We start from the raw sequence: 26,922 nt of genomic DNA on the forward strand, positions 1-26,922 counted from the left end.
TATAAATAATTAATCATACATATTTTAAGATGAAAACACATATTTTAACTGAACCACCACTTTTGCAAACACATGAACTCATAGAGTAGGTAACATGCACTTCCAGCAAAACATTTTGAAAGAATTTTAGTAGGTATTACTTATGCCTCTCCATTTATTGATCTGCCATAAATAAACAACATAATACCATAATATTACTCATGAACACACGATTCAAAAACATTTTACTAAACCATGTTTACTAAACATGGGACTATTTACGTTTAGATTTTTGTACTTCACAGAGTTGCCAGATTTGAATTTGCGTTCCAAAATGTTTTATAGTTTTTTGGTCAAACGGTTGAACTTAGAAAAAAATGTTATAAGAGTTTTTTGTTCTACACGATGCCTTCTACCTATACCTTTAAGGAACGCACTATTTTCCGGGACACCCTGTATATCATAAATTTTGTTATATTGTCTTCTCCAAGAAATTAACGCATCACCTTAAAAATCGGTCATTTTTGATGTCTTGAATTTCCTAAACCTCTTGTCTGATTTAAATGTTTTTTAATATGTTATAGACTTATTCTTTAACAATATCGCTGCAATAATGTTGCTAGACAAATAAATTGTCATTGTATACCGTTGTAGAAAAAAATGTTATAAGAGTTTTTTGTTCTACACGATGCCTTCTACCTATACCTTTAAGGAACGCACTATTTTCCGGGACACCCTGTATATCATAAATTTTGTTATATTGTCTTCTCCAAGAAATTAACGCATCACCTTAAAAATCGGTCATTTTTGATGTCTTGAATTTCCTAAACCTCTTGTCTGATTTAAATGTTTTTTAATATGTTATAGACTTATTCTTTAACAATATCGCTGCAATAATGTTGCTAGACAAATAAATTGTCATTGTATACTGGGTGTACCAATCAAACTGTGTTTTTTCTCAAAGTTCGTAACTTCCTATGGAATATTCTAGTATTTATAAAATACTGAAATTAAAACCCAACCATAACCTCAGAACATTTTATGTTTTTTATTCATTCGCTTATGTTGGACAATAAAAAAGTTAGGTACTTAGCCATGTTAATAACTAGCCATGTTTTTCATCAATACCTATATCCTCATTTTCTGCTTAGTTTAATAGCCAAGCCTAAAGTAGGCTATGAGAAATTAACAATTTGATAAATGTCAAATTATTAATAGCCAAAAAGTGTCTGGTTAGTTGTGAAAATTAGTAGATTTATTATTTAAAGTTTCATATAAGTTCGTAATTATTTTTGTTGTTTGGTGGAAATGGAACGCGCTAGAAGGAATTTGAGCCGCGATGAGTGTGTTCAAGCAGTGACCTTACAAAGCGAAGGACTTAGCTACCATGATATCGACTCCTTACACTGGTAACAATTTTTTGTCAATGCACGGTAATGCAAGACCTCGAGATTTTGAAATTAATCAAGACCAAATAGCAAACCTCAAATGTAATATAAAAGCACATATCTCTTTTATTATCGAACATAAGCGAATGAATAAAAAAATAAAATGTTAAGAAAGCCTAAGGCTACAATTGAGTTTTAATTTCAATATTTTATAAATGCTAGAATATTCCAAAGGGTGTTCCTAACTTTGAGAAAAAACAGTATTATTATTACACCCGATATACAACATATATTACTTGTCTAGCAGCAACATTATTACAGCGATATTTTTACACAGTAAGGCTATATAACATACTTAAAAAATCAGTCAAATCGGACAACAGGTTTAGAAAATTCGAGACCTCAAAAATGTTCCAATTTTAAGATGGTGCGCTAATTTCTTGGAGAAGTGTATATTAATACTTAGGCACTTACTTCAATAGCTTTGGAAATCATTCCAAAACCTAGCGACGGGCTCATAGAAAAAGCTGATATCATCCAATGGACTGGCCTTGGCGGTACTGGTATATTAAAAATATATCTTCCATGTGGACCGATATTTACATCTTTCCAAACCCACACATTTTCGTACTGACGCTGAACTCGATTGAATCTAAATTTCCTAAACAACTGTAATTCTGTTCCATTATCATAGTTACCTAAAAACGAAAAGTAGTTTTAAGTTTGTATTGTAAAGAGTTTTCTTTTTGAATTTTAATTATTATTCTTACATCCAGACTCATCCGTGCCATCTTCACAATCTCTATAAAAGTCGCATCTTTTTTGTATTCTATAACACTGGCCACTAAGGCACTCTCCGTATCCGTTAGTTATATTACAAAGGCTACGTCTCCTAGGTAATGCGAAATCACTGAAAACTACCAATCCAGCATATTCGAAAGTTCTATTAGCATCGATACCAAAAGTATTACTTGGGAAGTGGACGATTTCATCGGGAAAACCTGGAAAAGAAAATAATTACACTATTATAAAAAATAACTTTTACGTTTTTATTATTTATGGGACACATTAATAAAATTATAAACTATTTTGCTGTGAAAGAATTTTGTAATCGATTTTAAACACATAAATCAAAGAAAATGTTTAAAATCGTAAAAAATAAATGAAACATGTTTCGAAAGAATAATAATTGTGATATACCAATACAGCTAATATTTTATTCAGTTAATATTATTAACTTAATAAAATATCAAATATTAATATGCTAATTAAAGTAAACTAAAATAAAAAAATGAGATTGAGACCATACGCGGAACAAATAGTTGGGGGATATCAATGTGGTTTCTGTAGGCAGAAGTCCACAATAGATCCCGCAGACAATAGAAGTCACACCCTGAAAGAGTTTATATTATAACTTAACTCATTGTTATAGTAAAAGAAACACACAGATGAAGAGTGTCGTAACATAACAGAGAGAAAAAATAATGCATATCAACGATTACAACGACATAGAACAAGACAGGCAGAGGAGGAATATAAAATGCTAAGGAGGAAAGAGAAGAAAATACATCGCAGAAAAAAAGAAAACATATAGAAAAAGAACTTAAGAAATTGAATAATTAAATAAACTAACAGAAACCAGAAAATTCTACCAAAAACTTAACAAAAGCAGAAAAGAATTTAAACCAAGAACAATGATGTGCAGAGACAAAGAAGGAGATATAATAACTAAACAGAGTGAAATACTACAAAGATGGACTGAATTCTTCAAAGAAAAGTTTGAACAAAGCGGAGATCCACTATACGATGGAATTATACTGGATCAAACGGATACCAGATAAACAACCCCCCTTCAGTAGCTGAAATGCAAGAAGCAGTTACCAGACTGAAAAACAACAAGTCGCCTGGATTAGACAATATTAGCGCAGAATTAATAAAAGAAGGCGGAGACTCCCTATTGAATGCGATACACGAACTAATAGTGAACATATGGAATAATAAACAACTGCCACAAGACTGGAATACCGGAGTAATTATTCCACTACATAAAAAGGGAGATCAGCTTGAATGTAAAAACTACCGGGCAATAACGCTACTGACTGTGGCATATAAAATACTGTCAAATATTGTGTATGAGCGATTGAGACCATATGCGGAACAAATAGTTGGGGGATATCAATGTGGTTTCTGCACACATCATCTCTTCATTGATTTTGAGAGTGTCTATGATAGTATCCATCGAGAATTTCTGATCCACGCCCTGGAAGAGTTTAATATTCCAACTCAACTCATTAAAAGAAACACTTAAAGTACAAAGCAAAATTGGAATTCAAAACTCACTAACAGATACAATCCATGTCAGAACGGTAGATGCCCTATCCTGTATTCTATTCAACATCACGTTAGAGAAACTAATCAGAGAATCAAAAGTCAACACCAGAGGAACAATAAAAACAAAAAGTGTACAAATATTGGCATTTGCAGATGATGTTGATATCATAGCTAGAAGTGAAAGAGAGATGATAGAAGCATTTAATGCGATAGAAAGAGCGGCACGAAACAGTGGCCTAAACATTAATGAAACAAAAACCAAATACATGAAGGACAGCAAATCGACAGGCCAAAGAAACCTACAGAATTTGACAATAGAAGACTATAACGTCCAAAGCGTGAAAAATTTTACATATCTAGGTTCACTAGTTACCGCAGATAACAATGTCAGTGAAGAAGTTAGAGAAGAATACATATTGCTAATAAAACATATAATGGACTAATTAAACATCTAAGATCTAACAACATCACAAGAAAACCCAAATGCAAAATATACAAAACCCTGATAAAACCGGTCCTTATATATGGATCAGAGACATGGACACTGTCCGAAAACAATGAGAACTTATTAGGACGTTTGAACGTAAAATATTAGGGGGTTAAAGAAAATGACGTATGGCGCAGAAGATATAATTTTGAACTATACGCAGCATACAACGAACCCGACGTCACAACATCCATAAAGATCGGACGTCTGCGATGGATGGGCCATGTTGAACGGATTTTGGAGACTGAAACACCAAAACAAATAATGAGGCAAACACCAGTAGGGAGAAGGTTAAAGGGAAGACCCAAACTTAGATACATGGAACAAGTGGAACAAAATCTGAAAACACTTGAGATTACCCACTGGAAGAACAAAGCAAGGAACAGAACAGAATGGCGGAAAATCCTAGAACAGGCCAGGACCCAGAAGGGTTGTCGAGCTACTGATGATGATGATGAAAATAAAAAAAGGGGAACATCTGGGTTTTAACCGAGGACCTCTCGATCTGCAGTCGAATGCTCTACCAGTGAGCTATATCCGCTGCGCTGTTGACTAACGTACTTTACAACGAGATCTAAATATCATTGCATTATTTGCATTCAAAATGGCTTAAAATTTAAAATAAAGCTCAATGCATCCATGTAAAAGCTGTTAAATATTACGTTGTCATCGAGTTCTGAGCTATTCTTAAAATTTCAGAGAACAAGTGAAGAATATTATATAAACTTTTTAAAAAGGGTTCACTCAATAGATACAAAAACTAAATGAAGGTTCATTGCTCGATTCACACTCCAACCAGAATTTTTCAAAACACAGAACTGTAAAATCCAAAAAATTACTAATTCATAATTTATAGAGAAAGCAGTAGAAAAATATAGTATATTGTTTTGTACTCACCTTCATGAGAAAACCAAATATGTTTGTGTGTACCATTTGTTTGTTCGTCAAAAGTAGACATTTTCGATATAACCTTGGCGTAAGTTAATTCATTTCCTGCTTGCATAGTGTAGAAAGCTCGATCTATACCTGACAGCCCGACATAAGATCCAGGTTCACCATAAATGGCTACTTCTACCTTATGTCCAGTTCTAGCCTTCTTATTATTGATGAATACTTTAAACTGAAAAATAATAATATGTTATTTAAAGTTAAAAAATTATCGTATAAAGTTCATTACCTATCTACCAAAGAGGTTTAATAGTTCGAAATTTACGAAACAAAGGACCAATTAATTGAAAATCAGATAGACAAAGCATCTTAAATTGTAACATATATTAATATAATTTGCAAGTTTTTTCAATCTTTCAGCTTTATTATTTCTGTGGGTTTATTAATATGTAATATTTCAAGTTTATTATTCTAGTAGGACAACACTCACAAAATAAATTATTAAGAAAATTATCTTAATAGTGATTGATTAGTCTTGATTATAAACAAGAAGTAAGAGCGAGAATAGAGGTAGCCCGACAAGGCTTTAACTATTGAAATGTTGGCTATCCTGATCCCCAAAAACATGTAAATCAGGTTGGCAATATTTACAGTAGAAGTAGTCTAATAAAATGGTTGTCACGAAGTGTTGCATATGAATTATATCTCCCAGTAGACCAGGGCGCATCTGTAAAAATATTAGTACATTTGGACGTTGAGAGGTGACTCAAATTTTTTTGCAGAAATTGCTTGAAAATAATTCAAATAATAATATTTGAGTTATCCTCCCTCTCAAGAAGGTCCGGAACATTGTTTAAATAATCAAAATGTCAAAAAATGAAGGAAAAATTCGATTTTTTTCATCGTTTTTTGATTATAACTTTAAGAGTATTCATTTCCGAGAAAAGTTGTATTGACATAAAAGTTGTGTAATTAAATTTCCTACAATATAGAGTTAGTTGAAAATTTAAAAAATAGTCACCCTTGTTGCAAAATAGCAATAATTGGGAAAAAACTATACAAAAACAAGTATTCGCATTTTACGTTTTTCAACCATTTATGCTAAACTTAGGACCTTCAAATTTCACCCAGAAAAACTATATGATACAGTTAAACAATACTGTAAATTTCATTAAGATCGGTTTAATAGATTTTGCAAAATAAATTTTGCAATCCAGCTTTCGCAAAAAAGATTCATTTTTTCAAACTGTTACAGGACTGAAAATAAAGCAGATAGCAAGTTGAATTTTTTTTTTTGCTTATAGAAATGTACTCTACCTTTCATTTGCAATTTGCAAAACTAAAATCGATGAACCACCACGGCGTCAGGAATTTTTTTAAATAAACATTAATTATTGGTGTTGCGCGCAGGACACCGGATAGTTTGCTCTGATTGGGCATTCCACTGACCTTTGATAATTATTGATACATTTTAATTTTTATTTCATTTCGATATAAATAAATAAATTTGTTTATTGCAAAATAAAAACACATACTCTATCCTTTGAAATAACACTTTTTTTAGCAAAAACTTTGTTTGTTCATATATTTTAACTTGAGAATAAAAGTTTATTATTTTTAAACACATACAATTGTTTAAACAATATTTCACAAACAATAATAAAGTTAGTTTGATTTTTGTGGAATTAAAATATTAAAATACAACAAAATATAGAGTAAGAAAATAATATATTAGATGAAGATTGGAAGAAATTTTGGTGGAAATCAACTTCATGTGAATCGAACACCGCTGTCCTGGGCGTAGCACCAATAATTAATGTTTATTTAAAAAAATTCCTGACGCCGTGGTAGTTAATCGATTTTAATTTTGCAAATGGCAAATGAAAGGTACAGTACAGTTCTATACGCAAAAAAAATTCAACTTGCTATCTGCTTTATTTTCAGTCCTGTAACATTTTGAAAAAATGAATTGTTTTTGCGAAAGCTGGATTGCAAAATTTATTTTGCAAAATCTATTGAATTGCTCTTAATGAAATTTACAGTATTGTTTTACTGTATCATAAAGTTTTTTTTAACTTTTAATTAATTCTATATTGTAGGAAATTTAATTACGCAACTTTTATGTCAGTACATCTTTTCTGGGAAATGAATACTTTTAAAGTTTTAATCAAAAAACGGAGAAAAAAATCGAATTTTTCCTTCATTTTTTGACATTTTAATTATTTAAACAATGTTCCGGACCTTTTTGAGAGGGAGGATAACTCAAATATTATTATTTGAGTTATTTTCAAGCAATTTCTGCAAAAAAATTTGAGTCACCTCTCAACGTCCATCTCAAAACAGATGGGCCCTGGACTACAGTAAATATACCTAATTAATAAGTACTCGGCAAGCTTCCTTCTCCAAAATTATCAAAATCAAAAGCTTATTTTGTAACAGTAGCATTTATAGCACCCTCAGTCTGAAAATACCTTGGACAACCCACACGAAAATGTTCTTGAGGAGAATAGGTACAGATAGGGGACTGCTCAAGATCATCAAAGTTAGAAAAGTTAGATAAAGGCATTTTATATTTGATTTCGATTCAGTGATCATAACCATCTCTCTATGGACCATTTCGAACTTTTGTTCTCCTCAGGAGAGCTTGTAATGATGCTCTGAATCGAAATTAGACATATTTGCCAAGTATGCCAATTACAAGGAAATAATCAACATTTAGACGCACTCGCGACCTCTATTAAAGAAACGACGAATCCCAAGCGACTCCATTTTCAAACAAATAAATATTTAAAAATAAAATCTTTGGATTTCTTAATTCGGAAACAGATTCTCTCTTATACCTATTACCCATCCTTCTAAAATTTGCAAGGAATAAATAGTGATGAATGCGGAGACATGAGGAGTCTATATAGTTGCACTCCACAACACTTCAATTCAACGAGGCAAAGATCAACAAATCTGTTTCCTAGTACTCAAGACGTGAGTAAACTAAATGTTGATTATTTCCTTGTAATTGGCATACTTGGCAAATATGTCTAATTTCGATTCAAAGCATCATTACAAGCTCTCCTGAGGAGAACAAAAGTTTGAAATGATCCATAGAGAGATGGTAATTATCTCTGAATCGAAAATTAAATACAAAATGCCTTTATCTACCTGCGTTTTTACTCACGTATTGAGTACTAGGAAACAGATTTGTTGATCTTTGCCTCGTTGAATTGATGTGTTGTGGAGTGCAACTATATAGACTCCTCATGTCTCTGCATTCATCACCCTTTATTCCTTGCAAATTTTAGAAGGATTGGTAATAGGTATAAGAGAGAATCTGTTTCCGAATTAAGAAATCCAAAGATTTTATTTTTAAATATTTATTTGTTTGAAAATGGAGTCGCTTGGGTTTCGTCGTTTTCTTAGAAAAGTTAGTTACCTGGGACAAATAATGAGAAACGAAAAGTACCGTTCGGGCAACTGATCATCCAGGATAGGATTGAAGAAAACGGGGTCGCGGTAGGCGCCATATTTCGTGGCTTAGAAATCTCAGAGACAGGAGCGGCCTTGATTCAACATCTTTGTTTATAGCCGCATTGGACAAAAACAAATTTGCCAGTGTAGTCGCTATCCTCCACTAAAGGAGACAGCTCCACAAGAAGAAGTGATTGATGATAAACATTATCATCAAAATCATTGAAAAATTGTTCTTTTGAAGTGCCATCTCCGGGACAAAGGTCATACCTCGGACCATATCATATCACCATAGGTATTAGGACTTTAGAGACAGCTGCACAGTGGTTCCAAATGCTGAAAACGTGGTCATGAAATGAAAAAAGTCCCTATCTAGGGATTTTCATGTTTACAGTTGCTTTCTCATATTATCGTAGAGTCGTAATACGCAGGAATAAGGATCAGACTGGATGTATTAGCTCATGTTCATAGCTCACGAACAAGTGAGCCATGTCCGAGTTTATTTTCGCCGGCAGAGAAAGTAAAAAGAACGCGTATATTGAAAACGCTGTAAAACGTTTTGTAGTTTATGAATTCTATCGCTGTAAAGCAGATTCTTCTTTTAAGTATGTAGTAATGTAAGATGTAAGTTAACTTAAGATTTAGTAACAATAAATGCATTAAATTTGTTAATGCATAAATAGTGAAAATATACTTGAAATAATCAAAACTTTGTAAAGATACATTCAAAAAGTACAAAATTCTGCATAATTCTGCTATAACTTTATTAATTTTAAAATATATAGTAAGAAGATACAGAATCACTTTGGTTTAGCTGCCTATAACTGCCTATGCATTGCTGGCAGTTGTTTGAATACAAAAGTGGGAAATGCCGCATATTACATGATTCTGGCAATTGTTGAGTATGTATTGGTTGTACATAACTAATAGGTTCTGAATATTGTACTTCGTAAAGAAAATATATTGGTAATCAGCAATTTCAAAAGTCCCTTACAATATAAAATTTTAAACAAATATCGTTTAAAATAAAATTTTTGAATTTCTTTCGGTCATATTGGATCCGCAATTTTGTTTAAAAAAAATGTTAGATTTGTCATCAGCGACCTTAAGCTACCAAATTTGACAAAAAATTTGCGTTTTGATTGATATTTTCAATTTCTTTCCGCCATGTTGGATCCGCCATTTTGTTTTTCAGCAAAAATAATGTCATATTCATAATAAGCGATTGCCAAAAACCCTTAAGAACGAAAGTAATTCGGAAGTGTGTAAACAATATACGCTTTTAAAGGTTCATGACCACGTTTTCGGCATTTCGAACCACAGTGAGCTGATCTGAAAAGTTCAAGTGATGCACAGCCATACCATTCTCTCAGGTTATGCAGCCATAATTTCCTACGTCTCCCTATGCTTCTTTTTCTTTGACTCCTTTCCTGCATAATCAGTTGGAGCAAGTTGTATCTCTTTCCACGTGTAATAATGTCCGAGATATTCCAATTTTCTTGTTTTGATTTTATTTAAGATTTCCATTTCTTTCATTTCCATTTATCTTTCTCAGAACCTCTTTCTTAGTGACATGTTCTGTCCGCGATATTTTCAGAATTCTTCTGTACGCCCACAACTCAAATGATTTCAGTTTTTTTACTGATACCGCATTCAAGGTGCAAGCTTCCATCCCATAAAACAAAATCGGGAAAACTTAGTAGCTAGCCAACCTAGCTCTTAGCTCCAACTTTTTCTATTCTGATTTTGATTTCCAAGAAGTAATGATTTGTGGAGTTGATCATTGTTCCAAGATATGCATATTGGTCTACTTGTTCGACATTGGTTCCGTTTATGAGAAGATTTTCGTTATTTGAGTTTTCAATATTCTCGTAAATGTTGTCTTTTTGGCGTTCATTATTAGACCGTATTCTTGTCCATATTCCGCTATTCTGGTCACCAGTCTTTGAAGATCTTCCATATTTTCGACTCCAGTGTCTCATTGTAAGACTGTATTCTTGACCATACTCCGCTATTCTGGTCACCAGTTTCTAAAGATCTTCCATATTTTCAGCTAAGATGACAGTGTCATCCGCATGTCTAATGTTGTTAATGGGAACTCCATTTACCTTTATTACGTCTGTTTCACCCTCAAGAGTTTTTATGATTTCTTCCCTGTCTTACTCTTACTCCACGTCTAATTTCAATTTCCTCTAACAGCTGTTTGCTAACACTTTTGCTCACTGCCTAGAGTATAAATTCGAAATGATTTAAAAATTAGGAAATAATAACTTATGATAATGTAAAACGTCATATTAAAATAGTATCAAGCATTGGATAAAAAACACTTACCTTATTTCTGCTAAGTCCATTGACAGGGAAAGTTAAACTATCTACTGTTAAATCTCCACTATGACCAATATGCCATACAACAATGGTTGCGACTGGAGCCATTTCAGCACTTAAGGCTATAGCCATTGTGCTGACGTAATCATCCATATCTTGATCTCCGGTTACTAATACGATTCCCTTGGAAATAATAAGGTAACTGAATTTTTCAACGAAAAAGTTGCTTCTGATGTGGAAAATCATGTATTCTCCAACCTAGAACAATAAATAACAAATTTTAGTCAATATAGTTAAAAAATTTCGATTTACAAACAAGAAAAACGATTAAAAACTACAATTTTTTATTGTTTTAATTTTACAAGAGTTATTCTGGTAGATTTCTAATCGTAACAAAAGTAAAAAGATTTGAAAGAACCAGCATGTTACTTTTTCACTGAATACACAGGATCACCTATAGTATCAAGTAGAATGACCAGGTTTTCTTGTTTTCAGTACTTAATATACTATGTGTTTAGAAAACTTGACAACATACAATGACTTCAATGGACAAAGCAATAGCCCAAAAAAGTCCAATACTTTCAGTGTATTAGAATTAATTTATAGAGAAAGTGTTTTTTATTTCACTTTACTTTCGTGACTGTAATTTTATATTGTAGTATACTTTTTTTATTATACTATACTTATAGGCAAAAGAAACATAATCGTTCCTTAAGGTATATGTCAAATAATAACTCAAGTAAATAAAATAAAACAAAATACATTAAAATAAAATTAAAAAATAAATATAAACTGTAAATGATGAATAAATTCTATACATATTAGATTTAACAAATTTTGAAAATTACTAAAATCATTAAACACAATTTTTAAAGAAAAAAGTTAAGATTTAAAATAAGACTTTTTAAAATTTAAAGAACTTTTTTTAAATAGGAGTATGCTCAAAAGACAGATTCACGCCCAATAATGTCACTAGAAAAATAACCAAATTCATCTTCTTTTTTGGTTGATTATGTCGGTCTTCGACAGTAATCCATAAATATTATATTATATGCTTCTTTTCATGAGCATTTTTTAGTGCGTCACAAATGATAGAAAAAAAGGTAAGTCCGTGATAATACACATTTATGACATTTACTCTAACGTGACATTTTAGTTAAATCTGACAGTTGTCACATTTTATTTGCAATTTGGCATAAAAACAAATCAATTGTGTTTACTGCATTTATAAAATAGTATTTTCTTTGATTTGTATAGTCTTATAAATTGTACAGATTATATTCGTAGATATATTATATGATTAGTAAATAATTTTTTTTCGATTATAGCGCCATCTATTGACAACTAGAATAAATGTTATAAATGTCACCGACGAAATGTAATCACCGACGTGCGTTTTTTTCTGTCACATACAATTTAATGCGTTAGAAAGAAATCGAAAAACTATGACGCACTGAAAGATCCTCATGAGAAAAAGCATACTAAATCGTCGCTAAAGCGTTCTAAAAATAACTGTTTTTATATAAATGCAGACAAAACATCTAAAAATTAAAGAAATATGGCATACAACACAAAGAATCGCCGATATAACTTGATTAACCTATGAATTTTTAAATGCCATTAGCGTCAAAATTTTATAATTTAGTGGAGTAAACTTGCCTGTGGTTGGACCAATAACAAACAAGCATTATGGCGCGGTAAATTTGAATTACTCCCCCTATTTAAAAAACGAGGTATAGAATTTTTTATCCTAAGATACTGAATATATAAATATGTATTTAACATAAAAAATTACTTACTCTGGGATCAACAGTACTCGTAATAACTTTGATATGCTGATCAGAATGACTGTAATGCGCTAACATAAGCAAGTCTGTAGTAGCTCGCTGCCCACTGTAACCGTCTTTAAATGTGGCTTGGATTTTAACTGCACCTTTAAAAAGAGAAGATTGTTAAAATCGGTCTTAAATATACTGTACTGAAATTTTTGTAACTGGCATGGCTATATCGTTGTGAATACGTATTAATATTTATATTGTAGAAATATAGTGTTATCATTGTTTTTAAGATATTGTAGTTAACAAAAAAAGAACTAAAAAAAAGGAACTCGATTAGTATCAATCGGAACTGAATGATGGAGGACACATCAAATATATTGTAAGTACTCAAAAGTTACTTCTTTAAAAGGGTATGTGTTCGTATTATACTGTTGATTGATTCGTCTTTGATGGTTAGTTTTTCTCAATGATCTACACACTAGCAACAATCTTCGTTATGGCAACATAATCCTTTGAACACATTTATTCTGTTTAGTTCGTCTTGGAAGGCACATTCAGTCGTTTGATATTTAGTTTAGGGCCTACGACGTTTCGTCAAGTCAGGTACTCACGCTTCTTGCTGCTGCTTGAACTTCAAGCTTCGATCTCTCATTGGAACAGATGTTTTTGATGTTTTGGTTTTCTGTAAATTTTGCTGCTTATCCTGTATACTTTTTTGTGATTAACATATCCAGAAAAGAAAGTGCGTTGTTTTATTTTTAAATGGTGAATCTAATAGATTCTTCTTTATTGTTGATTTCCATCAGAAATTTATTCAAATCTTCTGGTCCGTGAGACTAAATAGAGAAAACATCATGTACATAATCTCCATCATACTGCGGGTTTTTGGTGATATTTATGCACAATGTTTTGTTCGAATTCCTTTATGAAAATATCTGCTAATAATGAAGATAATGAATAATAATGGATGGATAATCCAAATTCTTGTTTGTAAAAAATCATTATCTAGTTGCAAATAAGTATTTTCTGTGCAAATTATTAGTAGCTCCATTATAGCTGATACATTTAGTTTGGTTTTTGTCTCTCTGGTTTGACTCTTATTATTTTTAAAATTTTCTCCGGAGACACGTTGGTGAAAAGGCTGGTGTCAGATTCAGAACCTCTTTCACCACAAATATTATACAAAATAGAAAACATCAAAGTTTACTATAATAGGACTAATAGTAATACTTTAAAGTGTAATACATTAATCATTAAAGTGTTTACTGAAAAGGGCAAGTAGCCGAAACGTTTAAGTAAGAATAAAGTGTCTTATTTATCAGGCCGAAAAACCCAGGAATAAAAATATTTGTAATTTTTTCATATTTGTTTAATTATCGATGTTAAAACTAAATTCTTACTTAATTGACTTAGTTCTTCATACGCCTTTGGTCCACTAACTCCTAAATCTCTTTTAAGATCTAATTTATATTCCCAGACACCAGGATGATCATCAGATTGGTAAAGAGTATCAATAGGAACATCGCGTCTTCCTCCTCCTCTAGAATCTACAGATGTGATGACTTCCACTACGCTATTTTCAAGCATTTGTTTTGATAGAGGTGAACCGTCATGATACGAAGCAGTAATCTAAAATATAGACGTGTTAATATATCGATGGGTAAGAGCACAGATATAGTATGTCCACTTTTTGCTGATTTTAAGATAACATTATAAAAATATTCAGTAGTGTCATATGAATGTTCTGCATAATTATTGTAAGTCCAGAATGATTGTAAATGGGTTAAACGGCCTGGCCAAAATATAGTATTTCCCATTTGTACTAAAAACCGACTTGCACAGATATTTTATGTCCGTTTGGAAGTGCACAAACATAGTATGTTTTGGGACATACAATATTAGTGCTCACGCGATCGAACTTATCATGGCTGCAAGTATTATTTGTCCGGACATGCAGTAACATGCGGTAACAACCCTTATGTTGTATGTACTACATACACATTTAAAAAAAATATTTTTTAACCCAATAATACATAATATTTTAAAAAATATCTACATTAAGCTAATAATGATACCCGAACTTATTACCCAAACATTATGATATATCGGTATATCAGCAGTACCAAACAAAAAGTAACGCGAAAACTTCAAAACGTTCTCCTCAACAATTAAGATATTTGGACATACTATATCTGCGCTCTTAACCATCGATTTATATATAGTTTTAACTATATTTTTATAGCTTTGCATATAGGCTAGTCCAGGGGTGGCGAACCTTTTGATATTAGAAGGCCAATTTTCATTTTACCATTTTTGAGAAGGCATTCATATATACAGGGTGTAACAAAAATACAGGTCATAAATGTAATCACATATTCCGAGACCAAAAATAGTTCGATTGAACCTAACTTACCTTAGGACAAATGTGCACATAAAAAAAGTTACAGCCCTTTGAAGTTACAAAATGAAAATCGATTTTCTCCAATACATCGAAAACTATTAGAGATTTGTTATTGAAAATGGGCATGTGGCATTCTTATGGTAGTAGTATCTTAAGTAAAAACTATAGTGAAATTTGGACACCCCATAAAATTTCTATGGGGGTTTTGTTCCTTTAAACCCCCCCCCCCAAACTATTGTGTACGTTCCAATTTAATTATTATTGTAGTAGCATTAGTTAAACACCATATTTTAAAAACTTTTTTGCCTCTTAGTACTTTTACGAAAAGTCAGTTTTTATCAAGATATTTAGAATATTTGTCAAACCCACCACATATTTGATAGAGGCTTGGTAATAATATGAAAATTTATTTATGATTTATATTTTTAGGTAGATTTTGAACCATATTGAAAAAGAAGCCACATCTCGATAAAAGATGCCTTATCGAAAAAATACAAAGAGGAAAAAATGTTTTAAAAACACTGTGTTTAACTAATGGTACCGCAGTAATAGTTTAATTGGAACGTACACAAACATTTGGGGGGTTTAAAGGAACAAAACCCCCATAAATTTTTTATGTAAACATGTTAAAAAAGAAGTCGCAACTCGATAAAAACTGCTTTATCGAACAAATACTAAGAGGCAAAAAAGTTTTAGTAATATTGAATGTAACTAATGGTACCACAATAATAATTTAATTGGAACGTACACAAAAGTTTGGGGGGGTTTAAGGGAACAAAACCCCATAAAATTTTTATGGGGTGCACAAATTTCACTCTAATTTTTCTTTAAGATGTTCCTGCCATAAGAATGCCACGTGTCCATTTTCAATAAAAAATCCCTAATAATTTTCGATATATTCGAAAAAAATCGATTTTCATTTTGTAATTTCAAAGGGCTGTAACTTTTTTTATGTGCATATTTGTACTAAAGTAAGTTAGGTTCAATCGACCTATTTTTGGTCACAGAATATGTGATTTAATTTATGACCTGTATTTTTGTTACACCCTGTATATACGATTTAATTAAAGGGATTTATATGCAAAATTAAAATACATAATTTTCTTTGCAATTAAATAGTTTATTTTTTAAAATGACATACAATTAATAAATTCCAAAAAATTTGACATTTAATTTTACGATCCAGAAAATTTAATGGGATTTCTGTGGTTGTTTATTGGATGACAAAAAAGAAATATTTGGTTCAATTGGCGTGGTACGTAATTTAAGTTGATCTTCCAAATGAACATCACTTATTTGACTTCTTAGGCGGGTTTTAATTTGAGTCATGTATGAAAATGTTGCCTCGCAACAATATGTACTTCCAAAACATGAAAGAATTCTTCGTGCGTGTTGTCTTAGACGAGGATAAATAACTGCAGTCTTCCATATTTCAATAGGATCTTTTTTTGAATCGAATTGTGATTTAAAGATTTTATCTTCTCCTATCTCAAATAATTCCATTTGATATTCTTTGGGCGCTACGTCGATATCAACAAGGTGTGGTTCGAAACATGGTATTTTTAGTATCGTAAACTTTTTTTTATCGTTTAGTATCGTAAAATTTTTAAAAATTTTAATTTATGAAAAGGCCACAACTTGGGCAAGAAAAGGCCACATGCGGCCTTAAGGCCGCACGTTCGCCACCCCTGGGCTAGTCCATTTAGCCAACAAAATATGAGCATGCTGACCAAATTAATTAAAAATTCGATAAATAAAGCAAGAAAATTTCGACACAAGAAAAATATAATACGATAATTTTAAATTTGATAAACAAATTTGCGTTGAGAAATTATTTCGGTAATATTTAAAGAAATCTGAAATGAACGAATGAAAAAACTGTCATTTTTTATACGATACACGATACCATATACGATACGATATAAGATGCGATATACGATACGATGTATTACACTGTATATGAACACCTAAAAATAATGTCACAATTAGAATGGATATCTTCTTCTTTACGTGCCGTGATCGATTCTTGATTATGAAATTGGGTATAGTAATTCTGTTGATGGGAGCTCGGAAAAGGGATGGAGAGGATCTGTTAGAAGAGAATAAATACGAAAATGAAAAAATTAACTGTAGATCTCGAAGTTAAACTGAGTGGCTCTATATGCCTAAATAATATACTAAATGAAGAGGCGTGTATAAAGAAACATAAATAATACTTACATATGTGGTTATGGGCATTCCTGGTTTGAAAACTTGTGGAGATCCGCCCAAAAACTGTAGCTTAATACTGGAGTTGAAAATCCTAGCAGTTGAGAAACCTTCTATTACTTCATCCAAAAATCTATCACCAACTGTAGCAGTGATCAATACTTCGACACCTTCCAGCGTTGGGACATAATGTAACAATTCTTGAATCGGGTATTTGAATTCATACACGCCTTCGAACTAAAAATTAATTAATTTATTTATGGTAAATATAAGACTTCGCTGTAGTCAGTTAAGGTAGGGTATAGTTTGAAAATTTTCGATTTTTTTTTATTATTTTTTATGAAAGTACAAGAATACTTTCTGAAAATTTCAGATTGTTCGGCACTTTGCAGCAGCTTCGCACCAGCGCACTTAAAGGGGTAGGCGCAAAATCTTGGTCCAATGCTATTTAAGTGCATTCGTTTTTTTTTCGAATCCTGGGAAAACTAATAAATATTTTTGAAAAATTTTAATGGGAAATATGCTTTATTGTCATTGAAAATTATACAAATTTTATGGACAAAGCTTAACATAAAGCCAGAAAAAAAAAATAAATAATAACAATAACACTATCAAATACAATTTTCTGAAATTTGATAAATCGTCAATATAAAAAATACAAGTTAATAAAGTAAAGAAAATAAAACCGATATATTGCAAATATTAATAGAAATTGCAAAGTGAACATACAACAAAGTAAAATACAGACATAGGAACTAATAAGTTTAAGCTGCTGCATGTGACACCCAAATTATAGATAAGTTTGGTTACTTGTACATTTCTGTAATTTCTTAGTTAGTCATTAAGAAACTCTTCTACTGAATAATATGGTCTTTTAGATGAGCTTTTGTCATTTTACGGAACTTGGGGAAAGATGTTGCAGATTTGAGTTGTAAAGGGAGATGGTTGTATAGTTTTTTTGCGGAATATAATATAGATTTCTTCACTAACTCAGAGGACAGGATCGGTAAATAGACATCAAAAGTTGAATTTCTGGTGGAGTAGTCATGATGAGGCCTTGCTGGAAAGACATACATGTGTTTACAAATTAAGCAAACAGTTTCTAAAATATATAAAGATGGAAGGGTTAAAATTCCGTGATCTTTGAAGTAACTTCTGCAATGTGTTGTTCTTCTGAGGCCAAACAGATACCTTATTGCTCTTTTTTGTAATTTAAAAATAACATCTAATTGGGCAGCTTTACTAGAACCCCAAACATTAAGACCATATCGAAGATGAGACTCGAACAAGGAAAAATATATTAGAAAATAATCGTTTTCGTTTTGATTCAATTCGAGTCTCTTGCCATCCTCTGACACGGTGTTTCTGGATCTTTATCCTTTATCAAAGAGGCTATTGCAAGTAGACTGAATTGAATCAACTCGAAACGAAGAAGAACTGCATCTATTAAAGTATCTGCAGTATATTGTGGTTAGACTGTCCTCTAACGGGGAATGACAAAATAAATAAAATAAATTTCGACCACGAGTCAGGATTCTGTTAACCGAGATACTATAGTATCAAGCGGCGCCGCTAGGAGGAGCTTCTCCAACAATGCGTCTCAGAATACTTTAAGAACACTTGGTCATTTTGTACTCTAAACCGAGTAAAGCATGAAAAAGAAAATAATCGTTTTCGTTTTGATTCAATTCGAGTCTCTTGCCAGCCTCTCTTGAAATTTATTTTATTTATTTTGTCATTCCCCGTTAGAGGACAGTCTAACCACAATATACTGCAGATATTTTAATAGATGCAGTTCTTCTTCGTCTCGAGTTGATTCAATTCAGTCTACTTGCAATAGCCTCTTTGATAAAGGATAAAGATCCAGAAACACCGTGTCAGAGGATGGCAAGAGACTCGAATTGAATCAAAACGAAAACGATTATTTTCTTTTTCATGCTTTACTCGGTTTAGAGTACAAAATGACCAAGTGTTCTTAAAGTATTCTGAGACGCATTGTTGGAGAAGCTCCTCCTAGCGGCGCCGCTTGATACTATAGTATCTCGGTTAACAGAATCCTGACTCGTGGTCGAAATTTATTTTATTTATTTTGTCATTCCCCGTTAGAGGACAGTCTAACCACAATATACTGCAGATATTTTAATAGATGCAGTTCTTCTTCGTCTCGAGTTGATTCAATTCAGTCTACTTGCAATAGCCTCTTTGATAAAGGATAAAGATCCAGAAACACCGTGTCAGAGGATGGCAAGAGACTCGAATTGAATCAAAACGAAAACGATTATTTTCTTTTTCTTTTTCATGCTTTACTCGGTTTAGAGTACAAAATGACCAAGTGTTCTTAAAGTATTCTGAGACGCATTGTTGGAGAAGCTCCTCCTAGCGGCGCCGCTTGATACTATAGTATCTCGGTTAACAGAATCCTGACTCGTGGTCGAAATTTATTTTATTTATTTTAAAAATATATTAGTTTAGAAGATGCTAAATTGAGTTCTTTCGAAACAGATCTTATAGCATAGCAGGCTGAGGCGAGTTTCTTACTTAACAAATCGATATGAAGGGACCATTTGAGGTTGCTGTCTAAAAAAATACCAAGAAATTTTACAGAATCAACGGTAGAGATCTGGCTGTTATTAACAAGCAGGGGTTGAAGAGCACTTTTATAGGATAATCCTGTAATACTGTCTTATCCACGTTAAAAGAGAGTAAATTAGAGTCAGACCAGGTTTTTATCGTAAGCAAATCAGAAGTTATAGTTGCATAAAGAGATGCAATAGTTGAGTTGCTCCAAGTGATACTGGTATCATCAGCAAAAAGAAAAATTTTCCCATCGATTTTTAGATTAGTGATGTCATTTATAAAGATAAGGAACATTAGAGGACCCAATACTGAACCTTGTGGTACTCCACATACAATGTTTTTGAGACTAGAGTCAGTATCATTTGCTCTAACTAGTTGTTTCCTATTATTCAAGTAAGATTGGAACCAATTCAAAAAAAAATACCTCGAATTCCATAGTTTTTAATGCAAAATGAAAGATTACATTATTACGGATGGCCGAAAGTCCTTTAGAATAAACAAAAAGTTTCTTTTGAATGAAATATTTGAAATTAAAAATCACACTAAATTTTGTTCTGAAGCTATTTTCTTGTGGCATTTTTACAATTTTAATTTTTACAATGGGAAATAAGCCACAATATTATTTAAAAAATGATTTTTTATTAACGTTTCGACGCCCAAATCGGGTGCCGTTGTCAAAATACAAAATAGTAGTATTTTGTATTTTGACAACGGCACCCGATTTGGGCGTTGAAACGTTAATAAAAAATCATTTTTTAATAATATTATGGCTTATTTCCCATTGTAAAAATTAAAACACTAAATTTTCTCTTTTTTCACCCTTGTAACTTATTAAAATAAACATTATGGAAATTTTCAGGGATTTTCGGCCCTCGGTAATAATGTAATCATTCAGTCTGCGTTTAAATTGTTTAAATTTTTAAAAAATACTTATTAGTTTTCTCAGGATTCGAAAAAAAAGGAATGCATTTAAATATCATTGGACCAAGATTTTGCGCCTACCCCCTTAAGCGTAGTGAGAAACGTGTAACAGCTGTTTCTCTACTCTTTTGTACATTACTCCGCGATTCAAAAACATATATCGGTGTGCAACACTTTACGATTTGACAAAAAAAAAAGAAATTGAAAATAAAGTTGTCAAAACTTTAAACGCGTTTTTTTTTCAAAACTGCGTTTTTCAAAAGCGGTGGACAAAACTATTTGTATCCACCTGAAATTTTGTATAGATTTTCTTTACACATTTCGTGAGGTAACGCTGTCGAGATATTTAATGTGTTATACTTATTTTTTGTTTAACAGTAATAAATAAGTTGACTTTCACCTTTTTTACAAATAATTTCGTTATTTTGACTTGACTTAACACTGAATGATACCAAGAACTCAAAAATCGTTAAACCTAAAAAAACTCGAAAGTGTTATCTCGAGAAACTTAAAAGCTAATAAAATCTTTTTGAATTTTTTGTTTCATATAATCCAATGACGAATTCTGATGCCCACCGCAAAATCCATTTTTTTGAGATGTCTGTAAAAATTTGCCACCGTTGGCTTATTTTACAATATTATGCCTTCAATTTTTTTTTAATATTCTTTGAATTGTACTGAATATGCTTATTAAATTTAAAGATAAAATAAATCCACTATAGTTTCAAAAAAAATCACAAAAATGTGCTTGAAATGTTGATTTTAATCATTAACATTAAATCATTAACACATTATAATCTGGATGACAGATTCTGTCCTTCAGAAATAAGGATTAAAAGTCTTCGTTATGATTTCTTAAAAAATTAATAGTATGTATTTAAAAAGATATTGTGAAAAAGAGAAAAGGTGGAATTGTTTATTCTATTAAAAAATTTCTATGTCTATAGATATAGATTTTTGAAGTTATGCTTCTTTAGGCGCGATTGAGAGTAAAATTTCATAATACTGCGCGCATGCGCACACAGACAGTATGGCGTTTAGTTGCTGAATCTTTCAAGTTATGTATAAATATATCAGTGCAAAAAAAGGTGTGAAAAGAATATATTAGTGTTTTAAGTAAATATATTTATTATAATTTTTGTGTCTTTGGATTTGTCTTCCTCAGGAGTAAGATGAGTATTATCAAAACATTTGATTGTATATTTATTATACTTCACCTTGTCTGTTTGTTACCGTGAATTGTCATTAGGTACGTCCGAACCGATACAGACACAGTCCTCGTAGCGAATTTGGTAGAGCATTCGGCTAGAGATCGAGAGGTCTTGAGTTCGAATCCGGAGCAATCCTATACTTTTTTTATTTTTTTGAAAGCGGTAAGCACAGAATTAGTTTGGTGTTTAAAAAAAAAAATTAAAACAAACTGTTTAAAAAATATTTATTTTTAAGAAATCATATAATAGAAGTATAACTTCTTACGTGCGTACAAAGTACACACACATTCTTTTTTTTATTACACAATATTGCTCAGTTTCGTGTAAAAATAAGTTTTCCAAAATTTCACTCCTTAAAACCTCGTAAAAACTTAGAAATGCAAATTTAAAATCTTCTGTGTATTTAGATCATTTCAAACAATTGAAAAAGCGCGCGAACATTTGTGACGTCATATCATAATATTTTATAATGACAATTCCCATTATGATAATATAAAAAATATATACCAGTTTATTTAGATTGGAGTTTAATACAGTTGTTTGAAGAGATTGTATTGAATTGTGTATGTGTGTGTTTACTAAAAAAAAATAAAAGTAAATACTATGTCTTGTTTAGTACCATTGTTTAAAAGTGCAACCATAAAAACTCCCAAAAAAATATTTATTAGACTACCAGTCGATAAGAAACAGCGTAAGTGGTTACGTTTATTTCAAAAGGACATTAAAGACATTTTAGTTCATTCTCAAGGTCTTCATGTATGTGAAAATACGTGCAATGTATGTAAATATTTAATATTTGTTTTCTGGTTTAATAGTTTTTTTAAACAAATTAAGTGTATTTTAAACAAACAGAAAATATAACTTTTGATATTTTGGTAGATGTAAATTACATATTAAATGACATTTACATATACAATATCTTTCTGGAACTGTTTTTACTATGAAATTAAAATAAATTAATCCTAATAATAAATATTTATCTTTATAATGAGTAATTTAATATACAGGGTGAGTTTTTAGTGCGGGATCGGTCGATAATTCCATTACGGTATAGAATATCGAAAAAAGTTATTTAGAAAAAATGTAGGCAATGATATTCTCCACGCTTGGAAAATATGTCCATTTCTACAGGGTGATCAATAACAGCGTGGTATATCAAACATATAATTTTTTAAATGAGACACCCTATATATTTTTTCATATTTATATTCCCCTCATAATTCTTGTTCATATAATATAGGGTTTTGCATTACTATACAGAGTATTTAACAAGTTATGACCATTTTTATTTCGAAATCCCTATGAGATTAACACCCTGTATATAAAGAAGTAATTCATAGACAATAATTTGTTTTATGTAGTAAGATAAATAATATACTGTAGTTTTTAAATTAAGTCCAATTGAAATCATTGACGAATGTTTGTATACAGGGTGAACTACAAAACCAAATTACGATTTTCTCTATTTTTTTAAATGGATCACCCTATATTTTATTTTTCAAAAATATTGTATTTATTATACTCTTTCATTTTTATATAGCATTCCCTATATCTAAACTTATTACTTTCGGAGATATTTTTAGTTTTCTTCAACTTTCGGGAATACATTCAATTTTTCTAGTAGAAATAAGTTGGTATTGAATAATAATTAAACAAAATTATTTTTATTCAATAAATCACTATCACAAAATATAAACCATAGCAATATGCAATGAATGTATCAATAAATGTGATATTAAGGAATTATCATATTTCCCTAATATACAAGAATCATACAATTCCTACAAAAAAAATATAGGTATGTTGTGTATAATAAAATTACAAGATTATTTTTATTTAATAAACAACTCACACAAAACATAAATCAAAACAATATACAACTAATTTAATAGTTTTTAGATTATTATATCAACAGCATTCTAAGCCAAGAAGTTTTTACTAACACATTCCTAATAGCAGATTGTGACCCGCAGTTATTAATAATATAATTTTCATATTAAATTTCATTAATATGCATCAATAATAAATCCCTACTTTGTTAACACTCAAACTAGGTGATCTATAAATGTTTAAGGTGATATTGTTAGAGATTATGTGATTGGTCCACATTTTTTGACGGTTGAGGTTTTTATACGACGGTGCTCCAGTTCTTCCAAAATTGATTTTTTCAAGTGGGGCTATATAAAAAACCTTGTATACCAGAAGCATCCAACAACGCTTGATGATATGAAAAATGGAATAAAAGAAGGTTTTAATAATATTGACTTACAAAAATGTTAGAAATGTGGCTCGGTCATTTGAATATCGGTTACAAAATTGCATATACGTTGAAAGTGGTCATTTTCAACATTTACTTTAGACTTATATCCTTAACATCATATTAATTGGTACATTCATTAAATTTTGTTATGGTTTATTATTTTTTTTGTTAGTTATTTATTGAATGAAAATATTTGTTATATTATTACATAATACTTATTTGTTAAGTTATTTACATTTATAAGAATATGTAATTGAATGTATTCCCGGCAAATGAAGAAAACTAAAAATATCTCAGAAACTAATAAGTTTAGGTATAGGAGATGCTATATAAAAATGAAAGAGTATTATAAATACAATATTCCAAAAAAATAAAATATAGGGTGATCTATTAAAAAAAATTGAGAAAATCGTAATTTTGTTTTATAGTTTAAAAGTGCTTATAAAAATGAATGTTCTACTAAAAAATTCTTGGCTTAGAATGCTGTTGATATACCAATTTAAAAACTGTTACATCAGTTGTATATTGTTTTGATTTATGTTTCATGTAAGTTATTTATTGAATAAAAATAATCTTGTTATATTTTTATATACAATACAAATTTTTTTTTTGTAGGAATTTTACGATTCTTGTATAGTAGGGAAATATGATAATTTCTTTAATATCACATTTATTGGTATATTCAATGCGTATTACTATGGTTTATATTTTGTGTTAGTTATTTATCTAATAAAAATAATTTTGTTTAATTATCACTCAATACTAACTTATTTCTACTAGAAAAATTGAATGTATTCCCGAAATTTGAAGAAAACTAAAAATATCTCGGAAAGTAATCATTTTAGATATAGGGAATGCTATATAAAAATGAAAGAGTATATTAAATACAATAATGTTGAAAAATAAAATATAGGGTGATCCATCTAAAAAAATAGAGAAAATCGTAATTTGGTTTTGTAGTTCACCCTGTATACAAATATTCGTCAATGATGTGAATTGGACTTAATTTAAAAACTACAGTATATTGTTTATCTTATTACATAAAACAAATTATTGTCTACGAATTACTTCTTTATATACAGGGTGTTAATCTCACAGTGATTTCGAAATAAAAATGGTCATAACTTGTTAAATACTCTGTATAGTAATGCAAAACCATATATTATATGAACAAGAATTATGAGGGGAATATAAATATGAAAAAATATATAGGGTGTCCCATTTAAAAAATTATATGTTTGATATACCACGCAGTTACTGATCACCCTGTATAAATGGACATATTTTCCAAGCGTGCAGAGTATCATTGCCTACATTTTTTTTAAATAACTTTTCTCGATATTTTATACCATAATGGAGTTATTGACCGATCCCGCACTAAAAACTCACCCTGTATGTACCGTACCGGGTGTCCCAATAAAAATGGCTCTCGGCCATATCTTAGGAACCGTTTATAGTACAGCTTTGAGAAAAAAATATTCATAACAAAAGTTGCTTTATGAAAAGCCTGGAAATTATTTTCATAATTGTAGGTTCACCGCTAGCGGGCGTAATTGAATATCAAAAATTAAAAAATCTAAATTTTACAAAATTTGCCTAATGAAAGGGCACTGGAAATCCGATCATCGTATTCTTTATAAAATTCTGCGCATATTTGATTTCACAAGTTTAAATCTACCTTTGCAAATAAGAGGTGGGGGTGAGTGGGAACCTTGTTATGAACAAATGGCTGTAAGTCCGGTTCTGCTAAATCGAATTTTGCAAACTTGGTCTTGTTGAAAACAGCTCTTTTTCGTCAATGTAATAGTTATAATTTCGAAACAGCCTATTAAATAATATGCCAGCTAGGAGGCGGTATTTAATTATTTTCAGAAATATAGTTTTCTTTGGAAAATATTAAATACAAGTATACATTTTTAATCCTGTATTACAAAATTAGATCAAATTAGTAAAAGAATAGCGAAAACCGCATGTCGTTACCTTTTTTCTGTGTCGAGATATCTTAAGAAACGTGTAAATTTTAAACCTAACCGTTACTGTCACCGGTAAACGAAGTTAAGGAAAGGTAGTTGCTGTGGAAAAAACAAAGAAACATTTTCCAGATCTCAACGTATATAATTAATTAAAACAACAATTAGACAATCAACACTATAAAATATAACAAAGAAATAAAAACAACTACTTAGTGACAACTTAAATGTTCAAATTATTGCCCATCATTTTTGATTCAAGCATTTACTCTTTCAAGAGTAGATTGAACAGCAATTTCTGCTCTCGAAGTGCTTTGAATGGGGTTTCGTATTCTGTGGATCATTTTTTCTCGAGTAGGCCTAGCTACAAAAACAAGGTCTTTAATCCGTCCTCATGCCTAAATAAAAGTGAAATACCAAACCGTCCCCACACCAAACAGTTAAATCTGGTGATAGTCAGATAATTGGACCCTTTTTTTTTTCGATAATGCTATTATTGGTGAACGTTGTCTAATTTTTTTAAGGAATGAATTGCCTCTTCTTCTGGAAGATGTACCGCTAGCAGTTCGTAGGTCCATGTTGTTTCAGCACGATGGTTGTCCCGCGCATTGCGTGGAAACGCCATGCAAAGCATGTAGAGTAGAAATTGAGACTGTTGTTCAATATACTCTTTTAAGAGTAAATACTTGCATCGAAAATTATGGGCCATAATTTGAATATCTAAGTCGTCACTAAG

General features: G+C 31.0%; 1 protein-coding gene across 1 annotated transcript in view; it reads right to left on the minus strand.

Moving 5' to 3' along the window:
• LOC126880402 (alpha-2-macroglobulin) overlaps positions 1–26,922 on the minus strand; it is a 175,645-nt gene that overhangs the window by 56,100 nt on the left and 92,623 nt on the right. The window contains exons 7-13 of the mRNA XM_050644239.1: positions 17,260–17,484; positions 14,039–14,267; positions 12,660–12,793; positions 10,867–11,118; positions 5,083–5,305; positions 2,138–2,368; positions 1,842–2,065 (exon numbers count right to left, since the gene is read on the minus strand). Of these exons, the coding sequence (XP_050500196.1) occupies positions 1,842–2,065; positions 2,138–2,368; positions 5,083–5,305; positions 10,867–11,118; positions 12,660–12,793; positions 14,039–14,267; positions 17,260–17,484 (1,518 nt within the window). The remainder of the gene's footprint in view (positions 1–1,841; positions 2,066–2,137; positions 2,369–5,082; positions 5,306–10,866; positions 11,119–12,659; positions 12,794–14,038; positions 14,268–17,259; positions 17,485–26,922) is intronic.

This window comes from Diabrotica virgifera, chromosome 2, assembly GCF_917563875.1.
Source record: "Diabrotica virgifera virgifera chromosome 2, PGI_DIABVI_V3a".
Taxonomy (NCBI): domain Eukaryota; kingdom Metazoa; phylum Arthropoda; class Insecta; order Coleoptera; family Chrysomelidae; genus Diabrotica; species Diabrotica virgifera.